The following is a 22,729-nucleotide window of genomic DNA, read 5'->3' as shown; positions in this document are numbered from 1 at the left end:
GCTATAAAAAAGAATGAAATTTTGCCATTTGCAACAACATGGGTAGACCTGGAGGATATTACACTTAGTGAAGTAAGTCAGACAGAGAAAGACAAATACTGTATATTCTCATTTATAAGTGGAATCTAAAAAAATAAAACAAATGAATATAACAAAACAGAAGTAGACTAATAGATACAGAGAACAAACTAGTGGTTACCAGTGCAGTGGGGAGGGGCAAGATAGGGGAAGGTGATTAAGATGTATAAACTACTATGTATGAAATAAATAAGATACAAGGATGTAATGTATAGCACAGGGAATATAACTGATATTTTATAATAACTTTAACTGGAGTATAATTTATAAAAATATCAAATCATTATGTTGTACACCTGAACCTAGTATAACATTGTAAATCAACTGTACTTTAATTTTAAAAAAAGATAGAATGAGATAATCAATCAGTCAATCAATAAATCTGGTGAAGTTGTCAAAGATTCAATTCTTGAGTTACTGAGCATCTCTGAGTGTTAGGTGGTGCATGACAGAAAGAAGTACATTATAAGACTTAGGCTTCAGGGACCACAGAAGTCAGCGAGAGACAGACAGACAGATTATAAACATGGAACTTTTTGAGGGGACAATTTCTTTATGTATTAACTACTCCAAACTTTCTTTGTAGTGATGCCCAAGTTCAGTCGTTGAGAGGCTCAGTTGTTTCCCATCATCTTGATTTTTCCATCCACCACCAGAGAAGTTAGCGAAGAAGTCAGAGAAGCCCATGAAGAGTCCCACCTTCCACACTTCCAGATTGGGAAGTCAGGGACTCACAGAAAAGGCAGGATGGCTTGGAGAGGACTAAATGGAGTCCCTAGCAGTGTGCCCCATGAACATCTGCTGTAGGATTGAGTGAATGAGAGAGAAAAAGAGAGCCAAGACTGGAAAATGTTGAGGAAGGAGGTGAGGGCCTTCCAGGACAGGAGAACCAGAATGGGCACTTGTTAGTGAGTAGAAACTAGAGGAACGGGACCTTGCAAGGACTTCTGGCTGGGCCTCATGTGTTGCCTGTTTGGAGATGTGGTGTGTAGTGCCTGCTGAAATTGAACAGGCTTTCTCTGCAGGGTAAGCCAGACTTTCTGTTTCAAAGAGCAGTGAAAAAGAAATGCAGGGAAGAAAGATTTGTAGCATCCCAGGATCCTACCTGGGATGACAGCTGGGGTGGAGGCCCTAAAGTCAGTTGGACATAATTGAACTTTGGAACAAAGTGGCTTTCCTTCACCACCCTGCAATGACTGCAATCTTCGAATTTTACTCACAACCAGCTGGATCACTTGAGAGGCACAGAGCTTTTCTGAAGTTATCCTGATAAACCAGAGAAAACAATGCATTGTTGTTTTGATATCATTGAAATTAACTACTACCTACTATCTTGTTCAGTTATGCTGTTCTCCGTCCAGGTGAGAACAGTGCTTATCTATGAGGTGCTCAAAGCTTTTGTGGCCATGATTTTATTTACTTACATGATATTCCTAAGAGGTAGGTTGTGGATAACTGTAATAGAATTAGAATTATCTTCACTTAATAAGACAGTCACAGGGCATTAAGCAATTTCCCCAAGGTTATAAAGCAGGCAAAGTCAGGATGAAGTTGAATTTCTCAAGTCCACAGCACCAGGGTTGAATCAGAAAGAAGCTTTAAGTTAGACCTTTGAGATGTGATAGATTGGAACATGTTTCAGAAATAGCCATGGGGCTGACTCTTTTTCCTTCCCAGGTGGGTACTGGCAGCTGTCAACACTCATGGGATGGCTGACTACCACGTGCATGTACCTGTGCTAGGCACTGGGTCATTCAGGTAGTTTCTCTTATGGCTTCCATCCCCATGGAACTCATGGACTAAGGCGGAGATAAAAAGTGTGTACAGAAATACAACACTTCAGGATTAGAGAGCAAGAAGTCTCCAGTGGCAACGTCCCAGAAGTCTAATGTCATTCCATATTTATACATTTGTTCATTTTTTCCTTCCTTTATTTATTTACATTTTTAATTGCAGTATAGTTGATTTACAGTGTTGTGTTAGTTTCAGCAAAGTGCTTCAGTTATACACACACACACACACACACACACACACATATATATATATATATATATATATATATTCTTTTTCACACTCTTTTCCATTTTAGGTTATTACAGATATTGAATATAGTTCCCTGTGCCATACAGTAGGTCCTTGTTGGTTATCTATTTTATATATAGTAGTGTATATCTGTTAATTCCAAACTCCTAATTTATCCCTCACCCCCACGTTTCCCCTTTGGTGACCAAGTTTGTCTTTTATATCTGTGAGTCTATTTCTGTTTTGTAAATGAGTTCATTTGTATCCTTTTTTGAGATTCCACATATAAGTGATATCATATGATATTTGTCTTTCTCTGTCTTACTTCACTTAGTATGATCATCTCTAGGCATATTTGTTCGTTCATTCAACCAACAAATACATATCGAGTACCTACTCTGTGCTAGCTGCTGTGCTCTGTCCAGGTGACACAGTAGTGACCAGGAAGGACAGAACCCCTGACTGACCTCATGACACTCATGGTCTATATGTGAACCGTCCAATACAATAATCATTAGCCACATGTGGCTCCTTACATTCAAACTTAAATCATTCAAGTTAAATACATTTAGAGATTTAGGTTCTCAGTTGCATGAGCCACATTTCAAATGTTGGACAACCACACGTGGCTGGTGGCTACCTTACTGGGTGGGACAGTCACACAGTATTTCCATCATCACAGCAGGTTCTGTTGTTCTGAGGTCTGCAAATTATGGCCCACAAGCCAGATCTGGCCTACCCCTTGCTTTTTCTATTTTCTTTCAAAATAAAGTTTTATTGGAACACAGTGACACCCATTTGTTTATTGTTGTCCATGGCTGCTTTCACACTGCAAAAGCAGAGTTGAGTAACTGTGACAGGGACTTCGTGTCCCAAAGAACTGAAAATATTTACTGTCTGGCCCATTACAGAGAAAGTTTGCCAGCCCCTGGTCTAGATGGAAATACAGACCAGAGCAAATACTTACAAAAAGGGAAATGAAGAATAAGTCAGGGACCTATGGAGTGGATAGGATGGGATGTGACCTAGTCCAGGAAAAGAGAAAGGCCTCCCTAAAGAAGATGATGCTTAAAATAAGATCTGAATAGTCAGTAGGAGTTGATGAGGTGCAGTGTTCCCAGCAGGAGGAAGACCCCGAAGAACTGTGGGGAGGGAAGGGGGTAGGGTGGTGGGCTGGCAGGGGTAGTGAGGGGGCAGGCATGGCTGTAGGTCAGTTCTAAAAGGGGAACTCCATCCACTTTGTCCATCATTAGTACTCCAGGGCTTAGAAGGGCATCTGATACAAAGTAGGTATCCAATAAATCTTTGATGAATCAATGGATGAATCAGCGGGGAGGTTGTGCCAAGCTCGTAAACTGAGCTTAGGACCACAGCCTTGATCCTGACAAGGGAAGCCATTGACGAGCTGTAAGCAAATGCTGGCCTAAAAACCTGATCTGATACGTGTTTTCAAAAGGCCCCCTGCAAAGCCATGCATGTGAATGGGTCTTCAGGGAGCCCCAACATACCAATGATTCACAGTGATTCATGGTTGTATGGTCGGTAATTTTGAGAAAGATAAATATCATATGATATCTCTTATATGAAGAATCTTAAGAAAGATTATACAAATGAACTTATTTGCAAAACAGAGACTCACAGACTTAGAGAATGAACTTATGGTTACCGGGGGAAAAGGATAGGAGGTACAGGGATAGATTGGGAGTTTGGATTGACATATACACACTGCTATATTTAAAATAGATAACCAACAAGGACCTACTGTATAGCACAGGGAACTCTGCTCAATATTCTGTAATAACCTAAGTGGGAATAGAATTTGAAAAAGAATAGATACAAGTATATGTATAACTGAATCACTTTGCTGTACACCTGAAACTAACATACCATTTTAATCAACTATACTCCAATATAAAATAAAATAAAGTTTCTCTTGTATCCCTTGCAGAAGAATATTTGATGAAACATACTCATTCCATTGATCCTGAACTTTTGAACCTATGACCAAAAATGAAAAGGAAAGTGTTTCCTGAGCTGCATGAGAATGAACCAACACCAGAGACGTGCCATGGAAGTGAGGTGTGTACTGTAGCATTTCCTTCCCGTGCCAGGCAGCTGATGACTCATAGGTGAGTTAAAAAAAAGGGTGGGGCTCTGGAAGCACACAAAATGTGGTTGGCTGAGCTCAAGGGACTGAACTTGGATTAGAAACAATGGTTTTTCTCTTTGAATCAAATTGAAACAATTTCTTCTTGCACCTTGATGATGCTGAACTACCATCTCTGGACCCCAACCAAACTTCTCATTCCCTGAACATGGACCAAGGAGTGCCTGCCATTCAACAACCTGAAGAAGCAGAAAACCCCCCGACCCAGAAAGGGAGAAAGTTGCCGAAGATTCCATTTTTCTTCCTTCCCTGTGTGTTTATCAGGGTTTGGCTCATGGCTGTACAGACCTATTCTCCTTGCCTCCTTCTCTCCTCTGCCTGTCACCCAATAAAACCACTCACAACTTATGCACATCAAGAGCAGCCTAGGTTCATCTTCAACCTATAACCTGGCTCATCTTTTGCCTTTGAAGACAGAATGTCCTTAACGAGATGATGCTTAGCTGAATGTATACAGTTTTTTTGGCTGGAATCTTTGGTGTTCATGGAAGGCAGAGCATATTTGATTTTCCATGAAAACGTTTTGCTTCTTGGGAAAGTAAGCATAATGTCTCCAAACAACCAATTCCCCAAGAGTATGACAACATAACAATTTGCTTCCTTGCTTCCAAAAAATTTGATAACATCCATGGTCACCGCTATAATTATCTGATTAACTTTTCTTATGTGGCATATAATGTTGAAAAAAAAGTAACTTCTCCCAGAGCAGTGCTAGCCTTGACTAATTTTTACCTGTACTGCTGAATCAACCATTTAAAAATTCCAGGCATTATTTTTTAGCCATCATAATTTATGAGCCCTAAGTAATGGCTGGGTGCAAGGCATGAGTCATCTGATTGGTATAAAGATTGATATTACACTTAAAGAAGAAAACTGACATTCGTGACTTATTTATCTCAGCCATTGTATCATTTTCCCAGGTCACTATGTGGAGAACTTCTCTATCTTAGTCTGTAGACACCTGATTCAGTGGTTTTGCAAAGAACTGACCGATGGGAGGCACAGCCTCATAGACAAAATGCCGGCCCCTTTTGCATAACCTTACAAACCAATCCATCAAAACTTACGTCGGTTGTGAGATTTTCCCAAGTACCCCTAAGTTATTTGCATGGTTTGGCAAAAGCTGTTATTGCCAAGGGCTCCTTCGGGGTTTGTTTTGGATTCTGTATTATGAAAAGCAGTATTGTGTAGAGGCTCTAGAAACTGGCAGTGGACAGGTGTGAGTCTTGCCCTGGATTGGACATTTTGAGATATGGGCAAGTGTGCCTCAGTTCTGTTCTCTATTCTATTAAGTGAGAAATGTGTCACTAAGATCTAGAAAATGAGATAACATGCTTCTCTGAGATCTGAGATAATTTCTTCCATGATTATTCCAGTGTTTGAGACAACCTGGAACCTAGTTTCTTTCAGACTATCAGAGTAGGTGACTGGGAAACATGCCATGTTGCAAGACCTAAGAATCCTTAACGCATCATCAATGTCATTGCCTCGGGGAGGCTCAGCAAAGGAACCAAGAAATTAATTGACATGTGCTCCCTTGCTGGGTCTGGAAGCAAACCTTCATGATGGCATGTGTTTGAAAATGAAGTTGAGGCTGTACAAGGGCTCAGAAGAAGGTAATTCTGGGGAGTACACATGCTACATGCCATAAGGATGTAAAGACAAAGGTCAATGATTTTTAAAGAAAGATTTATAGGAAGTTGTGCTGTCCGGTGTGCCATGTAAAATCACTTTGCTGCCTGGCTATGGAAATCTAAGGTAGAAACTACCATTTTGCAAGACTTTTAGAATCTTACAGATTTTAAAAAATTACTAAAACTGACTCCCAAATCTGCTCTTCTGAGTAAGTGTAATAACCAAAATAGCACTTTTTCTCTTGCTGTGAGTTAATCTGCTGAAGAATAGAGGTGCTGATTTTTTTTTTACTTCCTATCTGTTCTTGTAAAGGAACAGTTGACAGAGTTGTATGCACTGAGTAAGGGCTTGAAAAATATCTATGTGTCCAGTCCTTTGAGACATTCCTGAACTTAGAGTTAAAAATGTCTGGGATTCTTGTCCAGCTCTGTCTCCATCATCCATGTGTCTTTGGTCTCATTATTTTTCTTAGCTCTGTTTTTTTCATCCCTAAAATTGGTCAGTAGCACTCAAAACTTCACAGCATTGCTGTGAGAGTCCAACGAGACGTTGGATATAAGGATCATTATAGTTGATGCTGAAGGTTAAAGGGGCAAAACATTGGTTGCTTTTTAAAGAAATCATTCTAAGCCATGCATGCGCCACCATATTTACTTCTTACAACGACTCTATTGGGCAGGCACTACTATTATCCTCATCGTCCAGATAAGGAAACTGAGGCACAGAGATTAAGCCGCTTGTCCAAGGTCTTAGAGCGACCGATGTGAAGTTGAAATTCAAACCTAGGCAGTGCGAAAGGGATGTCCTGCTCCCAACCTCTATATGATGGTTCAGTTTACTAGGACAGTAGAGCAGGAGTTGGCAACAATTTATGTGATATTAGGGGTCAGAAAATCCTCCTATTACTGGTCACCTGTGTGGGTGATTATCTAACCTCTTTGAACCTTGGGTCCCTATTCGTGAAATTTGAAAGCAATAGGTGAGAATTAACAATACTTCAAAAAACGTAAATACGTGGTGGGCAGCAATCATTAACTGTAATTAATACTGATTTCTCTGACATGCTTTTCTAAGATAGGCAAAGAAGGAAGCTTTCTCCACGTGGCTCTTATTTTGGGAAATAGGAGAAGTCTTTACATCTTCCATGAGACAAATGTAACTTTGCATCATCAATTTTGAAATTGAAGCTAAAGAATTTGCAATAGCAGATACCACTCTGAGCCATCAAATACTGTAGTCCCTGGCTGTTTGCCTTCATAGGTTGGAGGTTTCAGAAACAAATGAACCTTTCCAGAAAGGGCCTTGGTCTGGGTATCAAGAGACCAAAGTGGGGGAGGGTGCCTCACACTGGTGTGACCTCTGAGACAGTCACTTAGTTTTGTTGAACCTCATTCCTCCATGTGTAAGAAGACAAGGCATGGTATGGAATTTTAAGAATTTCTACAGTGAGTTCCCTTCCTGTCAGTTGGATTATACTCCAGACAAAAAGGGAAAATGGCTCTTGAACCCGTCAGAATTATAGGTGTACAACAAGGGAGTTTCTCAAGTGAGGTAGCCTCCTACTGAGTCTTTCATCTAATAGATGAATTTACACTCGATTCAGCTCACGGTTTTATAAAATCTTTGCACAGTCAAAACTATATAATGAAACCTTTTCCAGCAAGAAAAATCGAAGGGTAGTGTAGGTCAAAATTCACTGAGTGGAATTATCTGCACATTTTGTCTCAAAAGAAGAAAAAAGAAAGAAGGATGGACAAATATTGAAATCTGGTTAATAATTTGCATGTGGAAGAGTTTAGGGGTGAAGCCTATTGATTCTCCAACTTTCTTTGAAATGCACCAAACATATGGTTTGATGGATGGATAGAGGGACGGATAGACAGACAAACGTGATGAAACAAATATAGTAAAATGTTAATTGCAGTTTCTAAGTGGTACGTATATGAGTATTCAGTGTAGAACTCTTTAATTTTTCTGTAAGTTTGCAAATATTCACAATAACATGTTTGAGGAAAAGGCTTTTTTTTTCTAGTGATAAAGACATAGACCCTGGGGTCAGTCTGCACTAACTAGAGGTTTAATCTTAGACAAACTTACTTAACTTTTCTATGACCAGTTGCCTCATATAAAAAATAGGGATAGTAATAGTATTAAAGTCATAAGGTTGTGGGAATCAAATAAGTTTGTATTTAGAAAGTTCCTAGCATATAGTGTGGTGGAAAAATTTGTTAAATGAAATTTAAAAAATCATTTCATATACAGGGTCATGAATGGGAAAGCAGATTATTCTGATTTTTCTTGGACATTCAACCCTGAGAATGCAGAATTTTATTAAAACCAGATGACAGGTCTATATACCTTGAGGTATTAGTCATTTTCCTTCTAATCCAGGCATATTTCATCTCTTATTAAGAGGTAGTAGAAGCATCAGGATAAATCAATAATATTTAATTTCTATTTTCATCTCCTTCAAAAAGTTCCACCTCCTTAAAGCATGTTCCCTGACCCCAAACTTAGAGTATACATAATATCTGGATATTGATATAAAAGCACGTAGCTACCTGGTCACACAAAAATCTAGTGATTTAGTGATTTTTAAAAAGAAGGCAGTGAATAGTAGTCATGTTCTCCAACAAAGGATGGGAAACCTTTAATTAATATTAGGTAAATTACTAATAAATTAGTAATTAATCAGTGTATTAATTATTAAGAGGTTATACACCTTGAAATCTGCAAGAAGCTTGTGTAACATATGAGTGGGGCCTTTTCAGTCTTTTAAAGAACCAGGCCTGTGGACAGCAAATGGCAATTGAAATAAACAAACTGAAATCCGAGTTCTTACAAACACTAGATTAGTAAAAACAGGTGGTCTAACTATTGCACAACTATTATTGAGCATCTATTGTGTACAGGCTCCGGTCTATGTTCTGGGGATTTGGCAGTGAGATAGAAATCTCTGCCTGGGTGGAGTTCCCATTCTAGAGCCAGAGGCAGACAATAGATAGGAAATAAATTCAAGTGTGTGTGTGTGTGTGTGTGTGTGTGTATGTAGGTGGTGTTAAGCACTAAAGAACCAAGCAGGATCAGGAAAGGGAGTCAGGAAGAAAGCATGTTGCAATTTTAATAGGATTGTGAGTAACATTTGACTTGAAAGGAGGGAGGTGCAGGCACCTGGATTTCTGGGAAGCGCAAATGGGAGAGGATGTGGGAATGTCCTGAGGTGGGAGGGTGCAGGACTGCTGGCTCTAGTGTGGCTGGAATACACTGAGCCCTGGGAAAAAGGGGATGAGTCAGTGAGGACCAAGCCATGGCTCCTTGTGGCCACTGTAAGAATTTCAGCTTTTACTCTGAGTGGAATGGGAGCCAGGGGAAGGATTTAGGCAGAAGAGTGAGATCTTGATATGATTTCAACAGGATCATTCTGGCTGCTGTGTTGAGAATAGTCTTGCTGGTGGCAGTGGATGGGATGGCAGGGGTGGAAGCAGCTTATGGCAATTTAAAAATATGACCATGAGTTCTTTAATAATCTTCCCATTAAGAGTTGGGAGGGTCCTATCCCCTTGAACCTGGTGGGCTTGTTTGTGACTGCTTCAACAGGGTGGATGTGAAGCTGACCTCTGAGGCTAGGGTACAAAAGGCCATGAGACTTCTTCACTTACTAGAAAACCCTCTAGAGCCCTCCTTGCTGTAGAAGCTGTCTGAGGCAATCCTGCCCACAGTCCTTTTTTTCAGCCGACCCAGCTTGGATGTGGTAGTGAGGACACCATCTTGCAGGCAAATCCTCCTGGCTCAGCTGTTCTAGGTCCAGCCAATTGTGGTCCCAGATATCATGGAACAGGGAAGAGCTGTCTCCACTGAGTCTTTTCTGGATTCCTACCCAGTGGAATCCATGAGCATAACAAAATGTTTGTTGTTTAATATCATTCTGTTTTGGGATGGGTTGTCATTCTGTAATGAATAACTGGGACACAGGGAAAAGGCATGAGGCTCCTGTAACAATCAGGGTGAGAGATAGTGGTGGCTGAGACCAGAGTGGGTGCTGTGGGGAGGTGAGGAGTGGTCAGGTTCTGGATATCCTGTGAAGGTAGGATCATGAATTTGCTGACTCATTGAATACAGAAGGAAAAAGTCATGAACGATACCCAGGTTTTTGGTTTGAGCCACTGGAAGGATAGAGTTGTCATTTACTGAGATGGGAAAGACTATAAAGGAAACACGCTAGGGACAGAGGAAGGGAGTATCAGGGACTCAGTTTTAGACATGTTAAGTTGGAGAGGCCTTTGGTCATCCAAGCGAAAGATCAAGGAAGCAAAGGAAGCAGTTGGAAATGACATATATATATATATATATATATATATATATATATATATATATATACACACACACATACACACAGCTGCACATATATACATGTACATATAGTAATGAGACAAGGTCAGATCATCAGGAGAAATCTGCAGTTAGAAAAGAGAACAGGTACAAGGACTGAGCCTTGAGTCACTCTATTGTTCAAAGATCAAGGAGTTGAGGAAAACCAGGAATAGACACTGTAAAGGAACAGCTGGTGATATAGGAGGGTCATAACCTGGAAGCCAAGAGAGAAAAGTGCTTGAAGGAGGAGGAGTAATTATTTGTGTCAAGTGCTGCTGACAGACCAAGTAAAATGAAGCCACCATTGGATGTGGGAATTCAAGGATTTACGACTCTCATTTATTGAGCACCTATTATGTGCCAGGCATTGTACTGAACAATACAGTAGCAGTAGAGGGGTAAGAGATGCAGGCAGATTTTAATAGATAATAGTCACTATTTATCAAGTATCTACTACACATGTGATAGTTACTGGGAGCCTTACATACACTCTCTCATCTAATCTTCACCGTTGCCTTGTGAGGTATGGATCAGAGCCGTGACGCTACTTCCCCAATGTGGCACAGTTAGTAGGGAGCAAAGCTAGTACTCATACCCAATTCTGCTGATGTCAAAGCTTGTCTTCCTGCTATCATTCTTCCTTAAGTGGTTCCCTGGGAAACCCTGAGGGGTGCTGGGGTATGAAAAGCCACCAGGAAAGAAATATCTTCCTGGGGAGTTCATTTATACTCAAGGTTTTCAAGGAGGATATAAAAGTAGTTTTATAGTAAAAATAAATATTATTAACATAGTATTATAAAGTGGGGTACAAAATTCTAATGTAAATTTTTAAATAAATTAATACCACATGTGGGCTTGTGGTCTGAGTCACTTTGGCTTATGTTTGGTTTTCTTTCCTTGGTAGATCAATTTATGAATCCCTTTACCCTGTCTTCTCTGGAAAGGCTGATTTGTTGGTTTTTCTGAGCAGGGTGTGAGAGCTGGGGTTCTTAACCTGGGGATCTGAGAAAGTCAGGGAACACATGAATCCTCTACATGGAAAATTCTGTAATACAGAAAGTATCTATCAGTTTCTCAAAGGATTTTTGACTTCCAAAAGGATTAGCTCCACATGGCAGAGAAAGAACAGTCAGGTATAAGTTGTAGTTGACAGGATAATCATAATTTACACATAGCCTTTTCCTGGGCAACTTTTGAAGGCCCAGTTATACCACATCTAGAGGATAATAATGGTGACCAAGCTATATGAGCACATTGTCTAACAAAAGGTTTGTGGATCACTTCCTACAAAGTCTGAGAGATGAAGTTCGAGCAGTGAAATGGTATCAGTTCTATGACATTTTGTCATCTAATATTTGGAATCAGCGTTAGTCAGAGAAATCTAGTACAACTGGTTGGGTCATAATTGTTCCTAAAACTTGCATATTCCAGGATCAAGTATTAATATAACAACTCAGGAAAATTAAGATGTAAGACACATCTATTGCTTTTAAAAAATATAAAGTAAGCCTAAATTAAGAAGATCCAAATTCCCTGAATCACTCTATTTATGACCTCTTATTTTTCTCATCCTATTTGCCTATAGTTCAGAGATTACAGATTTGTGGCTGGTAGCAATGTCTCATTGAACTCTACACTATTGGAAATTTGAAGGATTAGATGCCAATACTTAAAAATCAGATATTCTCTCTCCCTCCCACTCCATCTGGATTTCCAGTTTCTTTTGAAAATCATAAGATCTGTCAACATAGGACCTGCTTTCTCTCATGGTGACAATGAGCTTTGTTCAGGTAAACCCATGCTTACCACTTCCTGTTGTCCACACCAGGCCTTACCAGCCTGCTGGGCATTTGTAATCTTAACCTCTGCTGTAATCAAATGATCTTCAATGTGGCAAAACTTTTGGTTGGAGCAGGATTTAGAGGGGACTGTGATGGATGAAGTACACTGTGGTGAACAATTCTGAATACTTCTCTGAGCTATGTTCATAGTGTTTGTTTGTTTGTTTTCAAAGGTTTAATCTAAATTGTGAATTACTGGGCCAATGACTTTCTTTCTAATATGGTGGCAACACGTCTTCTCACATGAATTTGCAGGTTGATATACTTTAGAATTCCAGTAAAACTACATTAGTTCAGGCCAATTGAGACAAGGTGACAATACTTAGTAGAAAGATTAAATCAAGTGTATTTCAAAATAAATGTAGTGGATTTCTTGAGAGTAATTAAGTTAATGTCAATCTACCTCTACTTGTGTTTCTAAAGAGAATCATTTTCTAGGAAGCTTTAACCAATGGATAAAATTAATTTATAATTAGCAGATATTAAATATACTTTAAAACGTATTCATTTAATTAACAAAACATCTGAAGCAGAACACATACATGCTTCTTTGCCTGCTCTTTCTTCATAGATAAGGCAACAAGTTACAGACCTCCTCAGATTGAATAATTACACTTCAGATTTGACAACATTCAAATGATTGTGCTTTTGTATAGTTGATATTTGAGTTCATTGTATTTGGTTTTACCAGCCAGACACTCATCTTAAGCATACAATCCTTATGCAAAACACAAAATAAAACACAACAAAAGTGTAAAGCTTAGGGAAAGGCATCTTTGCCAAAGATTGATGGCCAAGACAAACTCTTTCCTCAAAATGAAAGCACTGAAAATGGTTGCAATGAGACTGTACAATGATTTTTCTAGGCATTTTAAAGAAATAGAATATACATGTGTTTACATGTTTATTGTTGCTTAGCAAACAACCACCATACTTAAAACAACAATCATTTGTTTGCTTGGGACTTCCCTGGTGGCACAGTGGTTAAGAATCCACCTGCCAATGCAGAGGACACGGGTTCAAGCCCTGGTCTGGGAAGATCCCACATGTCACGGAGCAACAAAGCCCGTGCACCACAAGTACTGAGCCTGCGCTCTAGAGCCCATGAGCCACAACTACTGAGCCTGCATGACACAACTACTGAAGCCCGCGTGCCTAGAACCCATGCTCTGCAACAAAGAGCAGCCACCTCAATGAGAGGCCCGTGCACCCCAGCGAAGTGTTGTTCCCACTTGCCGCAGCTCGGGAAAGCCCGTGCACCTCAATGAAGACCCAACGCAGCCATAAATAAATAAAGGTATTAAAAATAAAAAGTCTGATAAACAAACCCAGCTTTAAAAAAAACCCAAATCATTTGTTTGCTTAAGAATCTGTAATTTGGGCAGAGCCCAGTGGGGACAAGTCATGTATACTTCATGAAGTATAATTGGAACAGATAGACTCCAGGGATGGAGGATCCACTTCTAAGATAGCTGACTCACACAGTTTACAAGCTGGTGCTGCATCTTGCCTAGGCTCACAGCAAGGATACTTGGTTTCTCTCTACTTGGGCTTCTCTTGAGCTGCTTGGGCTTCCTTCAAGTGTGGTGGCTGGGTTCCAAGAGTGAGTGTTCTATGAAGACTGGGTTCAAGCTTCAAGGTTTTTGGTAAAGATTCAGTTTGTTTAAAGTCCTCAAAGCAAAATGGACTAAAACCAGTGACTAAGGATCATGATAGTAAAGACAACTTCATCCATATCACAGAGGGGAAAACAGGCCTTTGTCTGCCCTACTGCACTAAGAACTCAGCAGGGTTTCTTCTTTCTGGAACATACTTTTTAAGCCATAATTGAGGCTCTCAGTGGGAGCCAATTTCAACTTAGTAACACCTAAATATATCTCAGCAAATAGGTTCTGGATGGTCCTTCCTTCAGAAAGAGCTACTGGAAAAGGCAGTAGCCTCCCTGATATTTCCTGCCACTCTTAGGGAAGCTTCAGTGTCCAAAGATATTCACAGTCTTGTAGGAGCACTTAGTAATGAACCTTTAGGATCCTGGCTCTTGTCTTTAGGAATGGTTGTAACCATTTAGCTAAGTCTCTAACCTCAGACGCTAGAAGGTGGTTACAAAACCAAGATAAAGTAGAGAGAGAGAGAGAATGGCTTTGAGGGCATCTCTACCCAAATGAGAGCCTTCAGGGTCAGAATGGTCCAGAGGGTGAGAAGACCAGTGGCCAGTGTTACAGCCATTTTAGGGGCAAAGAGTGTCTTGAGTCGTAGTGGTCTGATTCGATACAGCGACGAATAGATGGTGGGTATTAGTATGATTGCCCTCGTGCAAAGAATGAGAGTTGAGTATTTTCTCTTCACATTATACTCATCTGGGAGAGGCCAGACATGAGGTTTTAGGTAGACAATTCCAAGGCTAGGACAATGCCTTTTGTTAAGAGGGGAACCTATCTGGGGGACCACAGCCTATTCACACACAACCCGGGTTCCAGAGTTGCGACCCCCGCCCCCCCCCCCCCCGCCGCCACACACCTCTTTCATTCCACTGGACACACAAACTTCCTTCACTGAATGCTGGGCTGGCCCCCAGCCAGCCCCACCTGTCCTGTGATCTTAGAACAATCTCACTGCCCAACCTCCCCACCCCCGACCCCGCTTCTCCCGCACAGGGTCCTTGCCCAGCTTCTCATTTTGCAACAGTGAAGCTGCCTGTTCGGTTATGCTAATCTGCTCCCAAGCAGGTGAACTCACCCCTGCTGCTCAGAGCAGAGCGCCTGGGCATCCAATAGGAAGCTGGCGATGGCCTGCCTGTTCATAAGCAGCTTGCAGACCCGGCTCCCTCTTTGAATGAGCTGACAACATTTCTTGGGTTCCTCCTCCTCCTCAGTACATTCCCCTCAAACATTCTGTCAGAGCAGGAGCCAAAAATTTTACAAAAAAGTATCACATGGGAAAACAATTCAAAGTCTGTTTGGTTCCTGTGTGCAGCCTGTAACAATAAGCCGCACTTTCTGAAGCGTCTTAAAAAGGAATGCTTGTGATGTCAAGTTTCAAAGAAAGACTTTGGCCCCGAATCAAGCTGTAAGCTATGACAAGGCCCCACCAAACACCAAAAAGAAGTCCCCTTTTAATCAGAGAGGCATTCCTCACGTACCAGGGGAAAATGCCACCTACTCCACGTAATCTCAGCAGCGTTTACTTTCACTTCCTCTTTTTTTCCCCTATGAAGTATGATGCATGGAGTCTGTTGTGATTTCCTGATAGACTGAAATTTAGCTGGAGAGTTTTAGCCTTCACAACTGTTTTCTCCAAAATGCTTGAGAGAAAACAAAAGTCTAGCAGGGATATTTTTATGTTAAGGGTTTAAGGCTCTTGTATCTACGTGTGTCCTCTCTTGTACAGAGAAGAAATTCCCTCCTTAACCCACATCCAAACTTTTCAGTAGCCAAGCATTTGAAATTAGCTGAAGTGAGAGTCAAAACACAGAAAACACTTCCTGCCAAGAACTTTCAGCTAGGACAGCTTTACAACAAATATTGAAATGTTCAGGTCATTCAGAGTAAGGGGGAGGGATCTCCTCTTACCTGGACTTCTTTCACCATCCCGTTCCTTGTGCAGTTTTTTCTGTGACAGTGGTCACTCTGATTGTGAAGTGTTCCATTGCAAACAGCACCACCTCCAGGATCAACCATTTGTGTGAAATTGATGGAAGCGGCAGGTTTTCCTCCAGAGGCTCTTGGCAAGCTTGACTTTTGAAGCTGGTGAGGGAATGGGATAAAGCACTTCAGACTGAGTGCTTGAAGGAATCCTACCAATCAGGCTTTTCCAGAAGAAGAGCGACAGCCTATCTTTTGGGAAGATCTTTGAAACTAAAAACAAATGATTACCTTTACACTCTTCAAATCAGAATGTGGCCTCCATGGTAACAGAACTGCTCCTGAAACTACAAAGGAGATTGCCAGCTCCTTGCCTGGACTGAGGCAACCAGGAGGCTGCAAAGCCAGTGGCAAACTGCGAGGAGGCCAGCAGGGAGGTGGAGAATCTTTTAAAGACACACACACACACACACACACACGCCACTGTACACTCCCCACGTGTCTCCTACGGAGGACAGTCAGTGCCAAACTGACGTCTATCCCCTTCTCACCTCCCTCCTGCATCTAATTACATTTTTGTTTGTAAACCAAGGTCAAAGTCAACACTTCTTTTTGTGGTTAAATAACATTCAGAAGTGGTTGCCAGGGGCCACAGGGAGGAGAGATAGGAAGCTACTGTTTAATGGGTAAAAGTTTCTGTCGGAGAAGATGGAAAAAGTTGGGGTGATGGATGGTGGTGATGATTGCCATGTGAATGCCACTGAACTATACAATTCAAAATGGTTAAAATTGTAAATTTTATGTAATGTATATTTTACCATAATACAAAAATGGCAAAAAAACAATTCAGAACCCACCTTATGTTAAAACCAGTGACATCGGGACTTCCCTGGTGGCTCAGTGGTTAGGAATCCACTTGCCAATGCAGGGGACATAGGTTTGAGCCTCGGTCTGGGAAGATCCCACATGCCGTGGAGCAACTAAGCCCGTGCACCACAACTACTGAGCCCACGTGCCACAACTACTGAAGCCTGCGTGCCTAGAGCCCGTGCTCTGCAACAAGAAGCCACCGCAATAAGAAGCCCGTGTACTGCAACAAAGACCCAATGCAGCCAAAAATAAAATAAATAAATAAATAAATAAATTAAAAAATAAGTTCTTGGTGAAAATGAAAACAAACAAACAAAGAAAACCCCATGACATCAATGAGAGGTACTGACTCATCCAGAATTCCGGTAAGACAGACGTCTGGGAGACAGGATATTTGGTTTCTCATTATAGCTGCATCACCTTGATCATGTGACCTTGGGAAAGCGATTTTTCTCTTTTTGCCTCAGTTTCTCCAGCTGTAAGTTGAGATAAACTATTTTTTTGTGGGCTAACGTCTGATGAAGTAGTTTGTTACAGACACAGGTGTTCTGGGGCAGCATCCCAGTCCTGACGCCTCTGGTTTACTTATCAACTCTTATTCTTTCAATGCACCAGTCACAAGAGAGGTCTGTTTTCTCCTCTCACCATCTAAAGGCATTGTGGTGACATGGTTGGTTGGACAGTGTCAATCATTTACAGCCTGTTGAGTCCTCCCAAGCTCACCCGCATGGTTCTCCTGAATGGAGCCTTCTTTAACATCAGACACTCAGAAAAAAAACCCATTTATTGGGTCAGTAGGCACAAACAAACAAGAAACACAACAAAAAGACAGACATAGTCCTGTTGCCGGAGCCTCATTTCCTGGTTCTCGGTTCTCTTGGGCAGGGTTTGTTTCCCCTCTAGGAAGATGTAGCAAACAGAGGAAGTGATCATAATGCCTCTCCCAAGCATGATTAGCCTGTGAAGATGTCCTTTTCCTCCATCCCACAGAGACTTAGAGGAATCAAAGAAGGTCTTGGGCCAAATGATGGAATAAATACCAAGTGTGCCCTCCCTTTCATGTCTCAAGATGAGAGTTTTTATTGCATTTCTCCCAACCTTTGTCATCAGAGCAGAACTTGTCTCTTAAGTGGCTGTTACAGTAGGATTTGGGAGTGAACCTGTGTTGGCTTATTTCCTTCTAGACTTAACACAAAAAAGAGAAGAAAAGGGAAGAGGGGGCACTGATAACTGCCGGCGTGACTGCCTCAGTTTAGAAAGACACACTGAAGACATGGTGTTGTTTTGACTGAGCTCTACTGACCCATACAAAGTTATTTTTTGAATAAGGATTTTGAGATAAAACTTATGAATCTTTTTTTTTTTTTTTTTTTTTTTTTTTTGCGGTACGCGGGCCTCTCACTGTTGTGGCCTCTCCCGTTGCGGAGCACAGGCTCCGGACGTGCAGGCTCAGCGGCCATGGCTCACGGGCCAAGCCGCTCCGTGGCATGTGGGATCTCCCCAGACCGGGGCACGAACCCGCGTCCCCTGCATCGGCAGGCGGACTCTCAACCACTGCGCCACCAGGGAAGCCCAAACTTATGAACCTTATACGCGTCCTCCCCTCCTCCTTTTTTCCCCCTCTTCTTCCCTCATCACTATCCTCTTCTGAATTTCCTCTCAGCCTTCCTCCTCCTCTTCATCTTATTCTTCTCATTTTTCTTTATCTTTTTTTTTTTTACAAGGGGGCAAAAACCAAAAATAAAGAAAACATGTCAAGGGGAAGGGAGAGGGATAAATTAGGAGTTTGGGATTAAAATATACACACTACTCTATCCAAAATAGTTAATCAACAAGGACCTACTCTATAGCACAGGGAACTATAGTCAATCTCTTGTAATGACCTATAATGGAAGATAATGTAAAAAAGAATATGTATATTTATATATACATGTATAACGGAATGATTTTGCTGTACACCTAAAACTAACACAACATTGTAAATCAACTGTATTTCGATAAATTTTTTTAAAGAGAGAAATGAAAACATGTCATAATGCTGAAATCTTCTTCTTTTTTTCCCCTTCCTAATCTCAATTGACAAATTTAGGTAACCATACATTAACCTTCAGGGAGTATCTACTACATGTTCTCACTTTTGAAACTTGTCTACTTGCCATATTGGAATATGTGACTTTCTGTGTGCACAGAATCTTCCTAACACTCCAACCATCTGGCATCAGGTGCCGTGGATGTGTACAATCAGTGTGCCTATTGTTTCATATCACCTCCAGTCAAAATAAGTGTGGAGGTCTGTTTGAGTGAGTGGTGGCTTTCAGTTTTAAGATATCAATTGCTATTGGTCTGAATGTTTGTATCCCCCCAACATTCACATGTTGAAATCCTGACTCCCAAAGCTATTAGGTGGTGAGGCTTTTGGGCGGCCCCTTATAAGAGGCCCAAGAAGCTCCCTTGGTCCTTCAGCCATGTGGTGTTACCTCGGAAAGGTGGCTGCTTAGGATGCAAACCCTCACCAGACACCAAATTTTCTAGTGCCTTGATCTTGGACTTCTCAGCCTCCAGAACTGTGAGCAATAAATTTCTGTTTTTCAACAGCTGCTTAGTTTATGGTATTTTGTTACAGCAGTCCAAGTAGGCTAAGTACTCAATCAACACTAATACACAAACTAAATATCGAGTATGATTCTGTGTTTCTGAATAACTAAATGTATTTCAGATCAACCAGTAAACTCAACAGATGTTTGAATAGCTACTATATATTGGGCTATTTGCTCAGCCCTTTTACACAACAATGAAAAAGACTGTTGCAATCTCCACCCTCACAGGACCAAGAGCAGCACCTGCATATCTTCTATTTAAGAGATATCTTAATTGAAGCAGCACTATTTACAATAGACAGGACATGGAAGCAACCTAAGTGTCCATCGACAGATGAATGGATAAAGAAGATGTGGCACATATATACAATGGAATATTACTCGGCCATAAAAAGAAATGAAATTGAGTTATTTATATAGAGGTGGATGGACCTAGAGTCTGTCATACAGAGTGAAGTAAGTCAGAAAGAGAAAAACAAATAACGTATGCTAACACATATATATGGAATCTAAAAAAAAAAAAAGTTTCTGAAGAACCTAGGGGTAGGACAGGAATAAAGGTGCAGATGTAGAGAATGGACTTGAGGGCATGGGAACGGGGAAGGGTAAGCTGGGACGAAGTGAGAGAGTAGCATTGACATATATACACTACCAAATGTAAAATAGATATAGCTAGTGGGAAGCAGTTGCATTGCACAGGGAGATCAGCTTGGTGCTTTGTGACCACCTAGAGGGGTGGGATAGGGAGGGTGGGAGGGAAGCTCAAGAGGGAGGGGATATGGGGATATATGTATACATATAGCTGATTCACTTTGTTATACAGCAGAAACTAACACAACATGTAAAGCAAGTATACGCCAATGAAGATGTAAAAAATACATAAACCTGCCCATTAGTGTATTAGAGGCAAAGATCTAATTAGTTAATGATGACCTTGTGGTATTTCCTGAAGGGATGTTTCTTCTTGCCTAGATACCAGCTTCTAGGGGTAGACAAGAAAGGGGTGCTCAGAGGCTTGAAAATGTGTTCTGAAAAAGTTCTGGGAACAACTTAGAGATGGAAAATTAGCAGAAAATGGAGGAAACAAACAAAACAAATGGTCAGAATTATACAATGTATAGTAATCCATTAATTCTCAGTGATTCAATCTTTACTCATATAATAGAGGATGATGCTGATGAAAAAACTAAAGTTCCAACAAGTTAGGTGACTTTTCCAAAGCCACATGATTATGTGACAGAAGTATGTTTTGAATCTAGAATTTCTGGGTTCAGAGCAAGTCCCAGATATGATATCTCTCTTTCAACTGTTATCTTGAAAATCATCAACCACCAAGAAGAAAAGAAAAACAGAAACTGTTATGATTTGGGAAATTTCATTGAATTGGCCAAATAATAAAAAATATTTTATTTTGTGTTCCTGATCCATTAAAATCCTGTGATTTATTAAAAAGGTGTAATGACATCACAATATCTACTGGAATTTGATACTCTGGGATTCCTCTACAAGGAAGTACATTTCTCAAAGAATTCAGTCTGGAAAAATTATCAGTGTAGAGACAATTCAGTTCCAAAGCTTTTCTCATCCATAGTTTGTAAACACCACAACAGAAGGAGGCTAGATACCAACATTACAGATGTCAGATATTAGTCTGTTTTTTTTTCTATCAAGACATTCACTAATAAGATGGCAAAGCTATTTTAAGTTAAAAAAAACAGTTATTGATTACTATCCCAATGTCTGCAACAGTGGGATAATTCTGCTTTTCTTCATGGAATAATTCTCCAGGGACAAGTGTCACCCAAGCCCTTATAGTGGCAATTACCTTCAGAATGTCCCTTACCAAAGAACAGGCAACTTCTCCTACCAGTGGATGTCTCAACTCCTTGCTTATGAAACCAAACATCTATCAAAGAAACCCGAAACCTTCAGGGCTCAGACTCTCAAAACATAGACTTGGTACTTCTAAGAAGTACTTGAAAGCCACTATTATAACTCTAGATACTTGGGGATGAGCTTCTCGAAGTCACTGTATTTTGGAGGCAGGGGACAGCTACCCAATTTTGTTAAACCCTCAAGCATTTTTATTTCTGTCAACATGACTTTCTTTTTTTGTAGTTAAGGACACGCTGATTCTACAATTTATATGGAAAACTAGAGGAATTAGAATAGCCAAAAAAAATTCTGAGAAAAAGAATAAAGTTGGTGAACTTAACCTGATTTAATGATTTATCTTAAAGTTACAGTAATCAAGACCGTATTGATCTATAAGATCAACAAAGCAGAATAGGGCACTTGGAAAAAGACCCACACAAGTAAAATCCACTGATTTTTGACAAAGGTGTAAAGATAATTAAAGGGAGAAAGGATAGTTTTTTCACCAAACGATGTTGGAATAAATGAACATCCTATGCAAAAATGGGGGCCTTAATCTAAAACTTACACTTTATAAAAAAGTTGACTCAAAATGAATCATAGCTCTAAATATAAAATGTAAAATCATATAAAAATTTTAAAGAAAACAAAAGAGAAAATCTTCCTGACCTGGGTTTTGACAAAGACATATTAGACATGACACAAAAACCTCAATAGATTAAAAAATTGACAAATTAAAATTCATCAAAATTAATAACTTTTGCTTTGCAAAATACACTCAAAAAATGAGAAGAAAAACTACATTCTGAGAGAAAATATGTGAAAATCACACATCTGACAAACAACTTGTATCCAGAGTATATTAAGAACTCTCAAAATTCAACAGAAACAAAAAAACCCTATTTAAAGATGGGCAAAAGACTTGCACAGACATTCCATTAAAGAAGATATATGGGAGGCAAGTAAACACATGAAAAGATGTTCAACTTCATTAACTATTAAGGAAATTCAAACTAAGAACATAATGAGATACTACTATATACCTATTAAAATGGCTAAAATAAAAACTACTGACAACATCAAGCACTGACAAGGATGGATGGCAAGGGGAATGCTCATATATTGCTGGTGGGGATGCAAAATGGTACAGCCAGTCTGGAAAATCATTTGTTTGTTTCTAAAAAGTCAAACATAGACTCCCGTATAACCCAGCTATCCAACTACTAGATATTTACCCTAGAGACATGAAATCTTTTATTTTAATTTTTTGAATTTTATTTTATTTATTTTTTTATACAGCAGGTTCTTATTAGTTATCCATTTTATACATATTAGTGTATACATGTCAATCCCAATCTCCCAATTCATCACACCACCCAACCCCTGCCACTTTCCCCCCTTGGTGTCCATACGTTTGTTCTCTACATCTGTGTCTCTATTTCTGCCCTGCAAACCTGTTCATCTGTACCTACCATTTTTCTAGGTTCCACATGTATGCGTTAATATATGATATTTGTTTTTCTCTTTCTGACTTACTTCACTCTGTATGACAGTCTCTAGATCCATCCACTTCTCTACAAATGACCCAATTTCATTCCTTTTTATGGTTGAGGAATATTCCATTGTATGTATCTACCACAACTTCTTTATCCATTCATCTGTCAATTGGCATTTAGGTTGCTTCCATGACCT

At 40.2% G+C, this 22,729-nt stretch overlaps 1 protein-coding gene across 2 annotated transcripts in view; it reads right to left on the bottom strand.

Moving 5' to 3' along the window:
• The window catches only part of SPTLC3 (serine palmitoyltransferase long chain base subunit 3), a 133,378-nt gene extending 117,324 nt beyond the window's left edge, over positions 1–16,054 (bottom strand). Inside the window, exons 1-2 of one of the 2 annotated variants that reach the window (XM_082645295.1) lie at positions 15,987–16,054; positions 15,684–15,857 (exon numbers count right to left, since the gene is read on the bottom strand). In XM_082645295.1, coding sequence (XP_082501421.1) covers positions 15,684–15,791 — 108 coding nt within the window. In that variant the 5' untranslated portion in view covers positions 15,792–15,857; positions 15,987–16,054. Of the gene's footprint in view, positions 1–14,850; positions 14,991–15,683; positions 15,858–15,986 lie in introns of those variants that run through there. The other variant, XM_082645296.1, reaches the window with a different exon arrangement.
• Positions 16,055–22,729: the final 6,675 nt, after the last annotated feature.

This window comes from Mesoplodon mirus (assembly GCF_964341445.2).
Source record: "Mesoplodon mirus genome assembly, chromosome: 15".
Classification (NCBI taxonomy): Eukaryota; Metazoa; Chordata; class Mammalia; order Artiodactyla; family Ziphiidae; genus Mesoplodon; species Mesoplodon mirus.
The sequence above is the reverse complement of the archived record's forward strand: the minus strand, read 5'-3'. Positions and strand labels throughout refer to the sequence as shown.